Source organism: Argopecten irradians, chromosome 8 (assembly GCF_041381155.1).
Source record: "Argopecten irradians isolate NY chromosome 8, Ai_NY, whole genome shotgun sequence".
Classification (NCBI taxonomy): domain Eukaryota; kingdom Metazoa; phylum Mollusca; class Bivalvia; order Pectinida; family Pectinidae; genus Argopecten; species Argopecten irradians.
The window spans coordinates 12,913,500-12,934,100 of NC_091141.1; the positions used below are offsets into that span (position 1 = coordinate 12,913,500).

A 20,601-nucleotide genomic window follows, 5' to 3' on the forward strand; every position below is an offset into this window, starting at 1 on the left:
AAGCAGTTAAATTGGTCCATTGATGTACCTCAAGAGTCAAAAAAATTGAATAATGGTATCCTATCGACTGTGTGGCTATGAAGTTGGGTGTCAATGTTTGTAATATTCAAAGGAATTATCTGCAGACTTCTTATTGGTCAGTTTTTCCCTCCTGATCAATTGTCTTCGGTAAACCAACTTTTAAAGTGATTAAAATTTTACGGGCAATTAAAAATCAGGTAATGAAATTGGCACTAAAATGTTTCAAATACAGGTAAAGTATAAATATAATTGTATTTGAGTTTAGATCACAAAATTAAATCGCTGTGAAAAAATCCTTCTGCATGAAGGTGCGAAGGTCAATCACCACTAAAATCAGGTAGGGCAACAGTTTACAGTAGTCACACCTGACTATAAAGGACACCAAAGGGATATAGCAAAAATGTTCTTCATAAATAGGTCAGTTATATAGTAAAATTGGATTGATAAGTCTGCCCTTTATACACATGTGTTCTTTATACAAAGGACAGCTTAATTATATTGTTGGGTTTTTAAATCAATTTTCGTCCATGGTCTGTGGTCCGCCCATCCGTTAACATTTCTTGTTATCGCTATTTCTCAAAAATGGCTAAATGGATCCTTTTCAAATTTATATGTAGGTTCCCTTAGGAGTGCATATCGTATTTTGGGACTGATCGGTCAACAAGATGGCTGCCTGGCAGTCATCTTGGATTTTGATAGTTAAAGTTTGTTACAGTTATTTCTCAACAAGAGCTGTTGGAGAACAGCAAAGCTCGCCTGTTCAGAAGAACTTGATGTTTAAGTATTTACTATTTAAAAATATCAAGCAGTGCCCTCAGTCTATATTATCTAAACATGGAAATATGACAAATTAAAAGACTCAAAAACTCCCTAAAGGGCCCCAAATTGGTTGTATTATCATGTTCAGCATCCATACACATTAGGGAAATAAAATCATAAACATTTATGATGACTTAAGCTTAAACAATAGACAAAATAGAAACTTGCTCAACCGGCCGCCATCTTGGATTTTGGTATTTGAAGTTTGTTACCGCTATTTCTCAGAAAGTACTGAAAGGATCTCTCTCAAATTCCATACGTAGGTTCCTCTAGGGCCCTAGTTGTGTATCGTGCCTTTTGGACAAGGTGCCCAATGAGCCGCTATCTTGGATTTTATTGTTAAAGTTTGTTACTGCTGTTTCTCAGAAAGTACTGTAGCAATCTGTCTCAAATATAGATTATTCTTTGGTGGACGCCAAGATCCTGTGGGATCTCTTTTTGAGTCTGTCCTTTTAAAATATATATTATTATATAGGTTTAAATGTATGCATTGCTATCAGCAGAATAATGGTGCTGTATTAAGTTATTTAAGCCAGATATAAGGTAAGACAGAAAAATGACATGTTTTACATTTATTCTTTAGTACAAATGTTATGATTGTACACTTGATGACGGCCGAGACAGGCCAAGACTATACAGCTCATCTCTTGTCTGTATTTATGAACATTATTAATCAACATTCTAAAAACTTCTCTCATACCAATATTAACCATTTCAACTCCATTTATCATTTATTTGAAAGCACTACAGTATCACGAATCTATTCAAAACAACAGGCATTCTGGGCCTGTATCATTCAACTCTTATTTGTCAGCAAGATACAGGGGATACCAAGGAGACCGTGTTTTATTTCTGGTCTCAAAAACTGCCATGATGTCATTGATTCGTGAACACACATAAGATTGCTGTTATTTTGTCAAAATACAAAATCATATTCCCCAAACAAAGGAAAATAGCCGCTGGATACTTTTACAGGTCAAAATGAAATTATAACGGTTTTGAAAATTCACGTTTTGGCTATATAAAGAGTATATTTATGATCAATTTCTCAATTTTTTTCTCCATCAAATTTTTGAGATGTCCAGCAAAACCACAAAAATTGCAATCCTGCAAAAATAGCTGGCTTATATGATTTGCAAATTCAATGTTTCAATATTTTTGGTAATATCATTTTTCAACTTTGCTAGCCAAGGGTATATAGTAGGATACCCTCCAAGAGTATTGAACTGAACACCCTTGGCTAGCGCAGTTGGCTAGAGAAATTGATTATTTTTAAAAAGTAAAGTTCATACCATTGCAGAAAATGAAACAATAGATATATTATTATTTCAGTGTGCTCATTTCTGAGCTATTGTCATTGAAATGTAATATTTTTTATAAGTATGGTTGATTATTTTTAAAGGTTCTAAGTTGCATGTGGTAGGTCAGTCATATTTCATATTGACCTTCAAAAATCATCAATAATTAATTAATTTTCAATGAACTTAAAACCTGTACACAAAAATTTAAACTTCAAACCAAACCACTGCATGCTTCTATACAATAAAGTAACTCTTATACACAAACTACAGTATACCGGCTGACTTTCATGTGCAATTAACTTTCGTTTATTTAGCCGGCAATATATGAGAAGTCATAAAACTTCTTTGTCGCAAAAGTGTTTCAAACACTACTGGTACAGAAGAAGCCTGAATCTTGAAATAAAAATGCCATAAAAATTTATTTGACATGAAAACGAGAAATTTAATTACTGTGAAAATATGCTGGTTTACAGTGTCTCCCATAGGGACCTGACACAAATTTCAAACCAACAGAATTTATATATATACATGTATGTACAAATACCAGCATGAATTTGTCATGTACAAATGTATATATATATTATGGTCCATCAAAGAAACTCAATTACGTTGTTGATCCATAGGTTAAATTTTTGAACATTTCCTGTTGAAATTGTACTCAGTTGATGATTAAATATTATAGTATCTGTAGAGTTCATACCCTTGATTCTATAATATATACACATTTATATAAATTCTGTTGGTTAGATATTCGTGTCACGATCCTGGTGGTTTCTCCTATCCCACACTAAATAGCTCTCATGTCTACAAGCACTGTACAGGTAATTAGTCAGATATACACCTTAACGACACTAACGACCTTCTGATTTCAGTAATTAGTTCCTTTAACAACATACACTATATTAAGCTGAATGGATGACTAATCAACAGAATATCCTTATTAGGGTGTATATATTATACAAGGTTATACGAGATTCCGTAAAAAACAACAACCATCACATTAAAACATCCTCTCGATGACGAGAAGCAAACATAACAATATCGAAAACATCTTAAATAAGTAATATAGTATATATAGCTAAAGAAAACTGTACAGCATTTCAACAAGTTCATGCGTGTATTTGTTGTTATATGATCAACTTGTTTTTCTGCGACTTTTACTCAAATCAATCAAAGCATTGGTAATCATGCTATACCTGGTATTTCGTAAACTTTCTGTATCGATTCGTTTTACATTGTTGGCACATTTCTCAGTATTACATCAGCACTATATATAGATATAAACTACATGTACATAGAAGAGATAAGCATGAAATATTAATGCTTCTTGGACGAAGCATGTCAAACGTTACGCTTATTTGCATTATGATATTTGTGTTAAATATAACTCAGTTATTCTCCTCTAGCTTGAAAGTTCATCAATATTTTTTTTCCTTGTATACTTGTACAGAATGCTTGCTAGAAATCCGAAGAGATCCAATCTTAATTGATAATGTGGGCTAGATCATCTTTTTTTAATACATAATAAAAATTCAATCTAATCAGATATGCTGATCCGATGATCTATTACGAAAATTATAAAAAAACAATGAATTACAATATTCGGGGATAACTTCTTGTGATTTAGAACTGATCAAGTGTGCAGGATTAGAATGAAATAGAAACTGATCAGGGGGAACTGGTCAGATGAGGTATAGTAATATGATCAGAGGCCTTGTATTTTATATGTGGTAGGATATCCAGTGAAAACTTTCAAATTCAAAGTAATTTACAACCAATTATTGAAGAACATATCAGCCATACACACATGATATACAAAACGTATCAAAAATCAGGTTTCTTGATTCTCAAAGACATTATAAATGAACTGAGATTCCAATATTTGACAGACAATAAAATTTTCTCACACTTACATGATATTTAGAGTTACCAGAGAGAATTTGGTGTTGATATAACACAGGTTACTTAGATGATTGATTCCATGTTCTACTGCGGGCCCCTGGGTTTCATCACAATATATCTGTACTGTATAACAGGTCTGTGGGTACTTTCTCAGTTTGGAACTTTAATATAATTTCATGTGTAGAAATATTTGTGGTAAGCTGATGTCATAGCGCTTATTAACTAGAATAACATATAAAGCATTTTTGTTGTTTGAAATATTTGTGATTTCACACTTACCACAAAAACAACAAAGATTTCTACACAACGAAAAATATTTCCTGTTAAACAATTTATACCAGAATTAGCATCGGAATATTGATTTCCCAGAGACAAACAGACTGGTATTTTACAGATACATTTAAGTGGTGTGTGTGTGTTAATTAATTGGTATTTTACAGATACATTTAAGTGGGACATGTGTATGTTAATTAATTGGTATTTTACAGATACATTTAAGTGGGACATGTGTATGTTAATTAATTGGTATTTTACAGATACATTTAAGTGGTGTGTGTGTGTGTGTTAATTAATTGTATTTTACAGATACATTTAAGTGGGACATGTGTATGTTAATTAATTGGTATTTTACAGATACATTTAAGGTGGTGTGTGTGTGTGTTAATTAATTGTATTTTACAGATACATTTAAGTGGGACATGTGTATGTTAATTAATTGGTATTTTACAGATACATTTAAGTGGGACATGTGTATGTTAATTAATTGGTATTTTACAGATACATTTAAGTGGGACATGTGTATGTTAATTAATTGGTATTTTACAGATACATTTAAGTGGGGGTTAATTGATGTAAATAATTTGCACTGGTATGACATTATTCAGTAATTAGTTAGCTACCTCACACAGTTATTATAAACTCTGTTCCATTTTTCCTGTTATTAATTGGTCTTTGGAGTAGATATTGATTATTAACTCATAAGTTTGTGTGCTAAAATTACATTGTTAATCTCTCAAAAGTATGAAAAGCCTCAACATTAATTAAATCTACCTACGAAACAAGGACAGATAACTTTGATTTTGATGAGTGCAACAGGAAAACATAGCAAAGCATAGACAGAGACAAAGGCAATCATCTTTACCGGGGTACCCCAACCCAACCCATATAAAGACCCCCACCCATATAAAGGATCTATAGAGTTCTTCAATGATTTTGAAAAAGCTATAACAACATCATACTATAAATAATATTCCCTGGCTCGATTTTTATATGACTGGCCAATTTTTCTTCTGATTTTTACAGGACTGGTCAATTCCTCTTCTGATTTTTACAGGACTGGTCAATTTCTCTTTTGATTCTTATAGGACTGGTCAATTTCTATTCTGATTTGAGTAACAACAACAGCCATCCCCTACGTTATAACTTCTCTGTTTTGAGGTTTCATTGATACAGATGGATGCCATGCAAGTGTTTATCATTGACTGTAGGATCCGATAATCATTAGTATAAATAAGACAAATAATCATAAATGCTAGGCAATATTTACACCATCATTTAGTATATTGTGCGTGATCTATGAAAAACTGAATTTAATTTTATTTTACAAAATAATCTTAAAATAAAACATCTTGTAGTTCAAACCAATATCTCAAGACTGACATCACAGTGTATTCTGGTTTGTTTAAAATTGTCTAAAATAGGCAAATGACAGATTATATTTTAAAAATTCATGTCCTTTTATTATTTTCAGTAAAATACATGTCTCAATATTAAGTTGTATTAAGTATATATAAACTCATACATTGATATTTTATGGTGATAAAGTTACACATCTGAATGTAATTCCATATTCACAATGACTACAACATTTATACTTTTACATGTTGAGTAATAAAGTGACTCCATTTTGGTATTACTGTGAAATCATTATTTTTCATGGGGGTAATTTTTATGGATTTTGTTTTATGACCAAAATCAACAAATTAACGTTCCAACGAAGATCAATCTTTGATGAACGTATAAAAAGGCCAGGTAAGTTTGTTGGTTTCATGGGTACACCTGTAAGAACAGTGGTTGCATACCGACCCTAGGTTGTGATTGTAACTGTGTTGGGTGGTAGAGCTTAGTTCAATTCAAGTGATCACAAAGTTCATGCCACAGTGTTGAGTGTATTTTTGACTGTAATATGAACACAATGTCTTCTCCACAAATCTAAGTGCCAACAGAATTGTAAAATTTCATTATCCTTGAAAATCGAACCCAACGAAAATAAATGATTTCACAGTATACCATACACAATCAATTGCAGGAGATGTAAAAATGCCATTCTTTCCTCCAAAGCATCATCATCATCATCATTACTAGATTCAAGAGATGAGACAAGCAACTAGCTAAGTGACAATGAATCAATGAAGCTGCAAACTTAACTTATTCACCCCTCAAATTTCATAATGGACTGGTCTAGTCTTTGATTTAGAACAACCTAAATGTGGCTTCAGGGGTGAATGAGTTCAATTTCTTTAGCAGCTTTTTGTACTGACAAAAATATGCTATGGTATAGTCCAAATTTTACCGTTTCTATCACATTCTTTGGGTCAAAGAAGTAATATCAACAGGATTTTCCAGATGACACGGGATCCAATCAAACGTAAGTCTGTTGGATACGAATTACTTCAAATGGTAAATATGGGACAAGGAAGTACGGTTGGAATTACTTCCTTGTCCCATATCACATTCTTAGATATAATTATTGATAACAAAGTCCCTCATCATGCTTAATTTTAATTCTACCTCCATGTCTTATAACTGTAAACCAACTTCCGTTCATGCGCGACTTACTTTAGCCAATTTCATGATCCATGTAAATTCACTAAAAGTTTGTCTCTGTGAAAACACATTTACATCATATTTATCAATAAGAATTTCCATTCAATGTTTAAATCCTCAAATTTTCATTTTCACGAACTTGTTTTAAAATGAAAATCGCAAAATTTAATAGCCATGAAGGAAAGTTGGATAACAATCTGCTGATACAGCACTTGTGCTGTAGTAAGCCATCGGGATGAGGTACTAGCAGATGGTTAATCTACAACAACTCTTGATTACACTCAATGTACCACCATACCTACTTTAGTTATAATATTGATGTTTGAAGGGAAAACAAGAGGTAGCCAAATGTGACTTGTTCTACTAATGGAAAGTCTAAAATAATGCTATACACATGAATGATCACAGCCGCTAAAAACTTATAAAATACTACAAACTTTTCCTGCTTTATACAGTTGTACGCCTGAAGCCATTTCTGTTTGTATATACATCTCCATGGTAACAGTATCAATGGACATCCTTAAAAGTACTACATCTGTATACATTAACTAAACACATCCAAACGCCCATGTATAACTCCTCACTATCCATCTTCACAATGGTACTCCAGCACATAGGAAGGGTAGGCCTGCGCCGTGTCAAATATAACAAATATTTTCGGGTTGTGTATGTTGTCGACACAGGAGTCGTAACACTTGCCATACGGATCTGTACATGGGTAAAGAGGAGGCGGTTTTCTCAGTCCACTGTGGCCCCCTGTGTATTTACCCACTAGCACCTTAGCCAGAAACATCCTATGTACAGTTTTATTAGACGACTGCAGATCTGCGGGGTTACCTAGAGACGGCTGACCGATCTGTGTTGGTATCGAGGTATTCCTCCAATGCTGCACACTAGACCGCAGCACATTCAGCTGCCTGCGTATCGTGGTGAGCTGGTGTGTTATATGCCTGTTTCGGACTGGTCCCGGAGCTGGCTGGGCAGACGATGCTGCAGCCTGTGGTGGCGGCGGTGCCTGACTGGAATTATTTGATCCTTTGTCTGAAGGGGTTGGAGCTGCTAGGCCCTGTGCCACCATATGTGAGGAGCTGGAAGGAGTAGAAGGTGTAGAAATGTTTGGTAGGGGATTATTACTAGCCCCTCCAGCCGGGATGGAGGAGATGGAAGTTGGTGGGGGATACACGTGTATTGCTGACGGACCAAAGCCAATCTGTGTCGGCAGAACGTTTGAGGCGGGAGGTGTTGATAAGTATGGCACATGAGCAGGCATTCGACGAGGCATCCCCGACATTAGTGTTACAACACGTCCTCGACGGCGATTTTCGTTCCCATTATCTGTGTACATGTGTGAGTAGGACGCATTCACAGCAAAGTAGGATCCTAGAAATAACAAGCAAATGTCTGTTAGATTTTTAAAAAACAGATAGATTTTAGAAAACAGATAGAGTTTAGAAAACAGATGTTAGAACAAAAGTTACAAAACTTGTCATATCATAAAACAGCGAGAACAATTTCTTATAATCATGGCATGAATCGTTAATCAGGATTCATTTAAATTGACTCCCTTAGTTCGCACATTTATTTACATAAATTGTCTCCCTCCCAAAGAACACATACAAATGTTCTTTTCATTTTCTACGTAAATTGTCTCCCTAACATAGACAGTTGTTTCTTATCTTCCTAACTTGACTATATACTATCACTTTGTCTACAAATTTGTCTTTCTTACCAGGTATATTATTTTGTCAGATTTAGACAACAGTATGTAGTGTCTTTGTATAGCTAAATCCAGTATTTTATGTCCTACTGTCTCCAGTTTTGTCTATGTAATTCCATGCTTAATACCTTACTTTCGCTATAAAGTACAGCATCTTTAGCAACTTTAGTTATCTCCCTTACCTTGGCCGTAGACGGTAGCATTTTTTCCACAGACCCGCCAATCAAATCCTTTTTTACAAATAGCATCAAGCACAGAGCTGGTAGTTCCATGAAACAGACTGTTCTCCTGAACATCCAGACCGTCATTCTCTATAATCATCTCCGTCCTCTTCCTGTAAAATCAAACATCTCATCTTATTTGTGATAATATACAATTAAAAATACAACAAATATCATCAAAATTGAATACAAATGTATATTTTTAACCCAAGCTTTTCTATACGTATTTGGAGGTGACTGATATAATTTACAGAGTATTCGTCAAAACAATGAACATGTATTCTGTATTTGCCTATTAACAGTTATTTGCCTTTGTGTAATGTCGTGTGTTTGTGAGCGTAATGTTAGGTTTTAAAGAAAACAATATAAATATTGCTCACAAAATAATGAAATCACAATAGATACAAACACACAAGGGTAGTAACTCTGTTATATGCAAAGACGGAATATTCTCTAAAGTTGCATGATGAATTCTATATTTATTAGATATTATACTTTAAAATGTTAGTGAAAACAAAGATTGACAGTCCAAGATAATAACAACATGTTATATTTCCAGTGAAGATTAACAGTAGCATAAAAAAACCAATAATAAATACATAAATAAAAGTTTTAGTCTTTTGTTTTTATATATTTTTCATAGTCTACATAGATCCATTTCTGGTACTCCAGAGCCAAATTCAATTTGCCCTATTCTACCTCTGGAATATAATTTCAGATCACTCAATTTGTAGCTGTTATACATCTTGAAGGTCTTCTGCTGATAGATCTTCAAAGAAAGAGGGCAAATGGAGTTGGCCATCTTTTGAAGAGAGCATGTTTGATATCAATGCTTGGAGAGTCTTGGAAGTACATTAATATACTGATTGTGTTTTTGATGTATATCTTACACTGTGTAATATTTCCAGAGAATTGGGTTTTGAACTCGGAAGATTTTGGTGATGTCAGCTGCAGGAAACTTCATAGAGTTGTGGAACTTGAGAGCAACATCAACATATTCCTGTGACTCCGGCTCCAGGGGAACCATAAAATAGCTCTGTTGAATAAGGAAAAGGTTTTACTCACAAGTCAAACACCAAGTCAGCTGGCATTATATGGAAGAAAACATGTTTTTAACGAACACGCGTACAACATTCGTGGTTATAACATAGTAGTTTCATTCCCATCATGGTTCCTCTAAGATGATTACAAAATGTGTATACTAATGAAATATGCTCATAATAAAGAAACTTTTTTGTTCCCCAGAGGTTCGTTATAACCATGTTTTACTGTTGAGCTAAAAGGTTTTACCAGAATATCTGTCACTTCACAGCAGAAAATAGTCCAGTATTTGGATGAGGGCTACTACAGTTATATGTAATAGGTAATAATATTCAACAGAAAATGGGATAAAAAAAAGTTTTCTTTAATTCACAGAAATACCCTGCATTAATTACTTTAAATTTGTATATATATGTTTGCCTGATTTGTATATGTATACATTTCACTATATTCTTATTTCTATGAAAAACAGTTTCATATAGAAACAAACTACATGTGTATTACATACAGCTGAAATTTTCATGAATGAAGGTTTTTGTGGTAATTATTTTTAAAAGGTAAATTATAATGAATCACATTGATATTGTTTATTTATCCACTAAGTGACTTACAGATCTTTTGTCCATCTGAGTCCAGTTTGGAGGACAGCCTTCAATCATGGGCTCTTTATTCTCTGTTGGTGTTTCAGGTTTTACACTCTCTCCAATGTCCTTGACCTCTGGCCCTTTAGCTGGCTGACTGGTGGAGGTGCCTTGGGAGTCATCCATCATTGTCACGGGGGCCATCAGGGCTGAGGCTAAAGAGGTGGCAGATGAAAGGGAGGAAGAGGAGGAGGCTGAAGCCGAGGAGGAGATAGAGAGGGTAGAGGAGGAGGAAGAAGGAGCTGGGTTAGAGGACGGCGGAGATGAGGCCCCAGCATTTTTTAGGATCATATTGGCGATATAGTCAATATAGTCATTATCTAGTTTATCCTCCAGTATCTCCACCACGATGTTAGGCAGTGACTGCTTCAACTCACCTGTCAATGGGAAAATCGATAGTAGTTAATAAATACAAGAGGTCTAGTGAGAAAGTTATCATCAAGTTATGTTATTTTTGCATTTACCAATATTTATTTGTCAATTCAGTTATATCAGGAAAATAATTGTAAGATTTAAATTTAAACTTTGAATGTAGAACCCATGTCAACAAATTCTAACATACATATGTATCTAGACAAAAGAAACATGAGAATGCTCAGTTCCATTAAACAATTACTGATAACCTTGTTCACATGTAAACACCCATATCTGTTCTTGTGTTTCCCAAACCCGATCTAGTGCTCTAAATGTACAAGGCAGATGAAGGGTTGCTTTCCTGTTATCATGGGAACCACATATAATATTACAGCTGGCAGAATCAAATAGATTCATGTATAATGAGACTACAGTGACATATTATCAGAAATTAGTGCATATAAATACAAGAGGCCTAAAGGACCTGTAATGGTGACATTGTTGTTTTATTAACCACAATTTATGGTTTAAGTTACAGTAGGGGATACTTTCTGTAATCAAGGAGCCATATTTTATCAAACACCTGTATAGTCAAATTTCCTAACTTTGTTTCATTTTGTCGCAATTTTGCCTCCAATGGGGCATTGAGAGACATTTTATCTGTAAGCTTAAACATGAACTTCTACAGAGATATTGTTGTTGATTATCAAATATGAGTGAAATAATTGGCTGCCTTCCAGAGATATTTTTTATGATGATAAATAAAATTGTTTCTTTTTGATCACCATTCTCAACCCAACATTTGTGTACATGTGATCTCAGCCATCACATGTATGTACATGTATATATAGTTCAAATGATAAATGACTGTTAACCATTAACAAAGTGATGACCAATCCCCCCAACCCTCTTCATCCCTCAACTGATGTGACTTCATAAGGTCACTATGTGTCCAATATCACATACCAGATTCAACCCAATAAGTGCCCTTGTCCCTATAAGCACCCGCCCCTCTCCCTATTTGAGGCCCCAATCTTACTTACTTGATTCACAATGTATATACATACTGTAACTATGAAATCTGTGTAGGTTTTTCTATTGATTTCTTTTGCAAATTGATTAATATCCTATATACTCTGTTCAATGATTTTGTGAATTGTTAGCCCAAACTTGGTCTTATTAAGGGCCCTTTCATTTCTTCAAATTTATAAGTGCCCTGGGCCTTAATGGGGCTAATGATACATGCAGTATTCGACCCAATAAGTGCGTATGTCCTTATAAGCACGCCTCCCCCTTATTAGGCTTTAATTTCGATTGTACATGCATAAATAAAGACCAAACTGTATAGGTTTGCAATAATTTCGTCTTATTAAGCACTTTTTCATTTAATTTTTTTTCAATTTTTTAACTGCCCTTGGTACTTATGGGTCAAATACGGTAGTATATATTGGTGGTTTTACCAAAGGCTCAAAACTGATAACAGAATTGATACTTAAAAACTTGTTGTATATCCTATTCCCATAATCAGAGATATAACTAGACATTCTATAGATCTGGAGGTCGGCTGTGAACCAATTGAAACACTGTCATATATATATGGTCTTACAGATTCAGTAGGATTAAGGTCAGGGATGAAAGATACTTATAAATAGCTGCTATAGTATAAGGGCACACTGTGTATACAGTATGTAAGTTATATATGTCACATGTACTATATACAGGAAGGGAGGGCTACTGTAAATTGTCAGTATTCTCCCTGCCTATTATCTTCTTTTTTCATTTCTATTACTTTTCTTCATATCTATATTGTCATATAGCGAGGTCTATCAAAAGTTTTAACTTCATAGATACTCTCACAAAATTATGAACGATGCATTGATGCACCACTATGTGACCAAATACAACAATGCAATATATCATAATGATGTTACATTACAATTAGACTGATATCATGATCACTAATTATATATAGTTCAACATACCATTAGTCATAATATTATCTTATTACATAATTAATACTTTAATTTGTTTACCTGGTACATTGTTTACATATCAAGATTTTTCAATGTACACAATTACAATGTACTGACATCTGGGCCTATTACAATATAAGATCTAATTAACATGCGTAACTATTCCACTTTTAACTTCCTAGAGAGTACTCTATATAGTACATTACTATATATTATACTATACATTGTTTACATATCAAGATTTTTCAATGTACACAATTACAATGTACTGACATCTGGGCCTATTACAATATAAGATCTAATTAACATCCGTAACTATTCCACTTTTAACTTCCTAGAGAGTACTCTATATAGTACAGTACTATATATTTACAGTTAACCCACTTAATTTCCATGTATATTTCACATCTTTATTATTTTCAAGATATTGTGGATATATACAGACAATCATGCATAATCATATGATATATGATATATTGACAATGTTTTATATGCATTTTTACAATTTGTATCAGCAATTTATGTAGGATTTTTTAAGGTGAGTCCAGATGAATAATTTCCAAATTTTGATAGGTCCCACTGGTAGACGGATCTCAAAATTTGCCAATCCCACAGGAAAATCCAGGCAAGTCCCCTAAATCGTTGTTGTATCTTCCAAAACCAAAGTGGTTTACTCGATACAATGTCAATGCATGTATATATACTTATACATAGGAAACGCTCCTTAAGAGGACAAGCACATGTTCTTCTACAGTTGTTTGAGGTTTTAACCCATTGCAGTCATAACTCAGGTCATGTTACTTTAAACATAAGAGCTACATATATAGCTATCTAGCACTTTTGTAATTTGTCCTACATTTTATGTACAGAGATATCTTTTCATAGTTACTTATCTAATTGTCTATGACACAGGTAAAAGTTCATTTATTTGTCTTAACTTACATGTTAGATAACACAGGATATGGAGTTATATAAGGGCATGTGTAAACAACATAGGCTCTATATAATAGCTATATATATACAGTGCACGTGACATGCTGAATATCTTTGAGATAGAAACTAACAGAAACTTACATGGGTCTGTCAATCGGACCTGGATATCTATATATATATCAACCCAAGTAAAAGATATTATCTGATCACCATAGGACTTGTCTAGTGTTGATAGCCAAACTTTTTCGCAAGGATTGAGTCTAGAGATACTGCTGTCTATTGCCTATGTACCCTGTACGCATCTTTAGTTGTCCCCCCCCCCTCCCCCCGCCCAAAGTCAAAATTGATGACATTGCCAACACTGGGCCCATACTGTTAGGTATATAATGGGTGACAATTTTTTGTATACACTTTACAGTCTGTATTTTCTATGGAAATTTTACAATTTAACTTACTCATTGGGTAGTAACTGTCACAACCGCTCTGAACACAACGCAGAGATTCCTGAAATAGAAACACATCAATATAAATATCATCGTCTGATAATAGCATTAACATCATCTGATAATACGATTATTATCATCTGACAATAGGATTATCATCGTCTGACATTAGGATTATCATCGTCTGACAATAGGATTATCATCGTCTGACAATAGGATTATCATAGTCTGACAATAGGATTTCATTGTCTGAAAATAGGATTATCATCGTCTGACAATAGGATTATCATCGTCTGACAATAGGATTATCATCGTCTGACAATAGGATTTCATTGTCTGACAATAGGATTTCATTGTCTGAAAATAGGATTATCATCGTCTGACAATAGAAATATCATCGTCTGACAATAGGATTATCATCGTCTGACAATAGGATTACCATCGTCTGACAATATGATTATCATCGTCTGACTCTAGGATTATCATCGTCTGACAATAGGATTACCATCGTCTGACAATAGGATTATCATCGTCTGACAATAGGATTACCATCGTCTGACAATATGATTATCATCGTCTGACAATAGGATTACCATCGTCTGACAATAGGATTACCATCGTCTGACAATAGGATTATCATCGTCTGACAATAGGATTACCATCGTCTGACAATATATTTATCATCGTCTGACTCTAGGATTATCATCGTCTGATAAAATAAGTCATTGAAATAATATTAATGACAAGTGATATTACAAGTCTAATAAGGTGAGGGTAGATTGGGTTTAGCAAATAACTAGCAAATATATCTTCATTCAAAAATATAAACATAACTGATTAACAGTAGGAGTAATTACATAACCTTAGCCTCCTTTCATCAGTTGAATATGTACAGACTTCTTACCTTGGTTTTTCCTGTTAGCACTAGTTTGACTTTTTCCTCAAGGCACATGCCACAGGTCACATGACCTTGTAAGCACCGCGAAGACTTGAGACCCAGTAAAGAGACTTGACAGTACGAACATTTCTCCCAGCCAAAGCACGAACTTTGGGACTTTGATGAGGGACCAGCAGGGGACGTTCCACCTTTCCGAAGAGTAGGGCAGCTAAACTGCCTCATACAGCGCTGCTGTTTCTTTGGTGGTAACTGTTTATTGATGGAGCTATTATATGTAAGGTCGTCCATCGACATACTGGTCGATGGAGAAGTGTCAGATTTTGGGGTAGAGGATAAATGACTTGCATTGGCTTTGTCCTTGACGTGACCTTGACTTAAACGGAGAGTGGAGTCTGTCGAGGCAGAGGAATTTAGTATTGATGATATAGAGAAGTTATTGGATGACTGAGTGGAAGTGTTCATACACTTAGAGGGCGGATGTGTAGGATCCAGTATCTTGGAGATACTAAGAGTTCCCGACCCACTCCCCCCGGGATAAGAAAGTGAACTGTGTGCTGAAGGACACGAAGGCGTGTTGTTTAAAAAGTCCAGGTCCTTTTTGAGAGTGTCCCAGATGTCCCCTGATGATGTCTCCTCTTCCTTGCATTTGGATGAGGACTGAAGATCTTTGGGACGCGACAGGACTGGAGCTACCTTCGGTAAGACTCCGTCCTTCGGTTTAACGGCCACATGTATAAAAGAGTCCAATTTTTCTGTTTTAAAATGAGGTATATGTGGTTTAATGTCCATGTCTGTGACATGTGGCGATGGAACAGATAACACACATCCTTGACCAGCCGATGAGATGTTGGTATCCGAGGAACTGACCACTGCCATGGATACATCGGAACTGTCCATGACATCCATGGATGACACACCATTACTTGTGAGACTGTTGTCCTGTAAAGGCGCCATTAGATTGTCCCCTGAACTGCCGCTGTTGAGTCTACAAGCCAGGTCTCCCCTATCTACACCCTTACTGGTTCCTGATACCAGACTCTGAATGACATCACCGCCGTCCGTGTCCAAGTCATCAATAGCACTGCTATCATCGTCATCAGAGTCATCACTTGGTTCACTGATATCACTGAAATCACTCGGACCTTTTTTAGACGACAGATCGAGAGGGGAGTTGAGGTCTCGGTCCTCTATTGTCAGGGTAACATCCAGAGAACTTGATATACTCATGCTGCGGTTCGATACCGAGGGTACTGTGGGCACCACGTGGCCACATCCTGTGTGTTGTTCGTCACACTTCGGAGTGACTAGAGTGGAAGTGGTGGACTGTGATACAAATATCACATCTAGGTCCTCGTTTTTCTCTTCGTGAATAAATTCCACATCACTATCATCCTCGTCTTCTGAAACAGAACAAATAAATATGTGTAGGCATCAGAGGATTCTAATATTTTTAATTTAATTATGCAAAAGAATATATACAATCCCATAACATAACAGAAATACACTAAGATTTAACAACTCCCAGTTCAGGGTCACCTCAGCATGACCTCTATGATTAGCCAATCAGCATATATATGTAACCCTGGTGAATACTAGCCGCAATGTACCGCTCCGCTAGAGAGAAATTCTCTTTAGCTTGATCGGTTGAGCATCATACTAGTAACCCAGAGGTCTCGAAGAGGTCGAATTCTGGCAGAGGCAGTACTTATCTGTTTATATTGTGCGCTCTGTTACATATCCATGCATATGTTGCCTATGAAATCTTCCGCGTGGTTGATTCTCTCAGGAAGTATAAATGGCTACTAATATGTCCTGAGATATTCTGATTCTAGGCCAGGGGTCATGCTCAGGTGACCTCAAATGGGGAGTTGATAGATCTGTAGTGGAGCAGAACTACTATCGGTAGTCTAATTTTAAATTAGATTGAAATTTTACACAATGTATGTGAAGTCACAAAGCTTTATCATTATCTTTAAGTATTTTAACTTGGCTCTGAATTCCAATTTCCTTTTTGATATTTCAATGTGGTTTTATTTGGTTTATTTATTCTTTAGTTTCTCGTCCTATTAACAGCCAAGGTCATTTAAGAACTTGCCAGGTTTGTTGGTAGAGATAAGCTGGAATACCCAGAAAAAGAAAAAAAACGACCAGCAGTCAGTACCTATATATATCAATATGGTTATGCCCTTCATTTAATTAATCATTTTAGATATATATGGCAATATCAAAATTTCAATGAAAATAAAATCCCAAGTAAAAATTGATAGACTTAGTCCACCTTAAAGTTTAAGTTCATTTGCCAGTAAGATAAAAAGCATAAATAGGTCAAAGGTCAAAATATGGGTCAGTCATATCATGTTCTATGTATATTTCTGAACACAATCACATCACTCAGGTTAACCAGTAACTATGACATTTATATCAGAATGCAGATTCTAAACATTTTCCATTTTTGTGTGTCAATGATGTCATCCAACGTACAGATAACCTCTTACCTATAGCTAGGTGAACCTATTTTTAAACCAATTGCAATGCAAGGTATATATGGATTAAAGTTACAGTGATATATCTACATATGCCCCTATATAGTCAATGGGAGGGGAGTTGCGTTCAAATTAGCGTAAACGCAACGACATATGAATACAAACCCAGAGTAGGATCGGACTACTTCGAGTTCACGCTTCGGTAAGATTTTTCGTAATATGATAATCTAAATAAACTTTAATTACTTAATTTACATTTTACCTTTTCACAGATGACAGATTTGCTCTGAATTAATAATAAACTATAAAACGATTTTGGTCTTATATTTGTCTCAAGACTGATCCTTAGGCAGCACAGACAAAATCATGCTCGTCATTAGCCTACTCGATTGGCCTACTGTATGAAGTGTAAACAAAGTTTCATCGTTGTCGGATTCAAAATAATATTAAAGAGTTGTTATTAGATCCAATTAAAATGTATTTGACACAAAACAAAATAGATTCTATGTGTTCAAGCATTGTCACCGTAATAAACAACAAAATGAATCGTTGGTTGAGGCTACAACCGGGGGCTTTCCTCAGGAATGTTCGAGGAATTCCATAGTTACGTCAGTCACACACCATGCAAACACTTGTCTATCATCCGTACAATAAAATAAAAGTCGTGGCTATGAAGAATTTAGTCTATATCGTATACGTAGACCGATACATACATTACAAACATTCAGCAGCTCAACAGTCATACCATTTGATCAACAGGCTATTTCACAGTTACTTTCCTCGGTTGAAAATCAAATATGGCGGCTCGCTCCACTTCGGACCGCATCACTACCCTGACAACGATATCGGTAGTCTTTCCGCCTCGGTTATCTCAATTTTTATTAGAAATGGACATTATTGATACATTATCAAATTGAAAAAAATACCAACATAATTTAAAAATAATTAAAGGCGTCATTGTTATATTTCAAATCAAACTGCAGCTATAACATTCAACAATCGGAACTATATCTTCGGTCATCCTGACTACCGTAGTTACCCAACTTAGCAACCATCACCGTTTTAAATTTGATGTAAAAGTAGACTTATTTATGTAAATATAGAGATTGAACAGTGTTTTGATTGCGTTAAAAGTGGTATGAACGCAATGGAATAAAGACATATTCTACATACGCGCTACATTGAATATGTCTGTATCCCATTGCATTCATATCACCCAGGGCAAGAAACTTATTTTGAAAATCACTTGCCCGAATTTAAGATTTCAGTCTAATTTTACCCAAAATAGGGTAATTATCATTAAAACTGCGCAAGTTTACACCAATTTTCACTTGCCTGGGAGCATATTTTACGGGTCTCAGCCCATCAGACCTGGGATATTTCTTTCCCTGCCACCTTTAATGCAATCAAAACACTGTTCAATCTCTATATGCACATGCATTTTGTGTTTTTCAAGTTGCTGGGAGCTTGAGGGAATGATGACCGACAGATTAGGGGTTGGAAAGAATGGCTGATAAATGAGTCAGAGGAATTTTAAGGGACAGCAGAGGATTGGACGATAATTATTATATTATAGGGGCCTGAATGGGGAGGAAGAGAAATGTGGTTGAACTCCTTTTATACTTGATAATATGAGGTCTTTGGTTTCATTAAACAGTAACTTTTATTTTTTTTAAATTGCAACGGTGATTGGCACAGCTAGCATGTCTATTATAAGGAATGGAGGAAAATATGCATTAATTATTCCATGTTTGCCAGGTGTTGCCTACAATACGTTCATGTTTAAGCTGTCAATAACCTAGAAATTAATTAAATTACAACTGCATAGCTAGTAGGCTAAGCATATAAATTCTTGGACTATATATATTGAACTTAAACTTCAGATAACTTTATCATTCATACGAATTACAAAATATTGCAACATATCAAAATTACATGTTATGTAGGCCTTATTCATCAATTTGTTTACTTTTGAGAAATCCCCGAAACATGCTCTGAATGATGATAGATTTATAAATATACATGGGGATTACTGAGAATCTTTGATGTTGTCATGAGTGGTGTCGTGTTCACTGTATGACTTTCTATATATAAAAGGTCCATTAACTAAACTGTTTGGTTAATCTTGTCTTACAAATATAAGCAAAAGTCGAAATTCTCAGAACGACATAATTGGGAACGCAAACTAAGCTTTCATTTTCATTATTATAAACTAGACGAACAAAATAAATAGACGGTAATCCACGGTTATTTCAGATATTTATACACAATGGGAGATGTAACATGTTTACACATATATATATGGGTGGGTACGATTACAAATCATGTAACAGCTGAGTCAGGACCTGAAAACCACCCTCAATATAAACACAGTCAACAACAAGTTTATCATCGATTTGCCAGCAAATTGTACGCTGGATGTGACCTACCATCAGAATTTATGAGAATTGGTGCATCGGGTGAGGAATTCATCGTGTCCCCAACACTAAATCCCGTCCCGTCAACACCCTAAACGTCGTCAAAAATCCCAACTTCTCGGTCGATTCATTCTGCCATTTTTCTTGACATCGAGCTGGGAAAACAGGAAGTGATCGTACGCCGTCACGTGACCACGTAATGTAGGTTCGCAGAACTTTGCTTCAACTCATGATCAAGAGCACATGCTTACGTAGCGGAGTTATTATGTGTACTAACATTTCATATTAAAAAATATATGTATATACTGTAGATAAAATAGGAAACAATAACTATATATTTTAACATCTGAACATAAGCGTTCCACTTTAACAAGACGAAAAATCCACGAGAAAAAAAAGAGAGAGAAAAAAAAACTTGGTGCCGCTGTTTTGTCATTCTACATCATCCAACACTAGGCCGGTTTATACAAAGAGGTAACACAAGAGAGGATACTTTGACCAGCCTAAAACATATCGTACTAAATGGAAATGCGATAAGTAGGCTAATTGGTGTTTTAATAAAAAGCGCACAGAATGTATTAATTAGTGTTGTGCACGCACGTACATGTACA

At 35.1% G+C, this 20,601-nt stretch overlaps 1 protein-coding gene across 2 annotated transcripts; it reads right to left on the reverse strand.

The window, feature by feature from the left end:
* Positions 1 to 1,397: 1,397 nt before the first annotated feature.
* LOC138329411 (serine-rich adhesin for platelets-like) lies at positions 1,398 to 20,164 on the reverse strand. Of its 2 annotated transcripts, none has more exons than XM_069276382.1 (7): positions 20,003 to 20,164; positions 15,097 to 16,487; positions 14,205 to 14,253; positions 10,460 to 10,866; positions 9,698 to 9,843; positions 8,769 to 8,920; positions 1,398 to 8,249 (listed from the first exon to the last, which is right to left on the reverse strand). In XM_069276382.1, exons 1-7 carry the CDS (start codon positions 20,043 to 20,045, stop codon positions 7,453 to 7,455), a joined length of 2,985 nt encoding a protein of 994 aa, XP_069132483.1. In that variant the 5' UTR covers positions 20,046 to 20,164; the 3' UTR covers positions 1,398 to 7,452. The 2 variants fall into 2 exon arrangements, with proteins under 2 accessions (XP_069132483.1, XP_069132482.1); XM_069276381.1 differs by having other exon boundaries at positions 15,097 to 16,490.
* Positions 20,165 to 20,601: the final 437 nt, after the last annotated feature.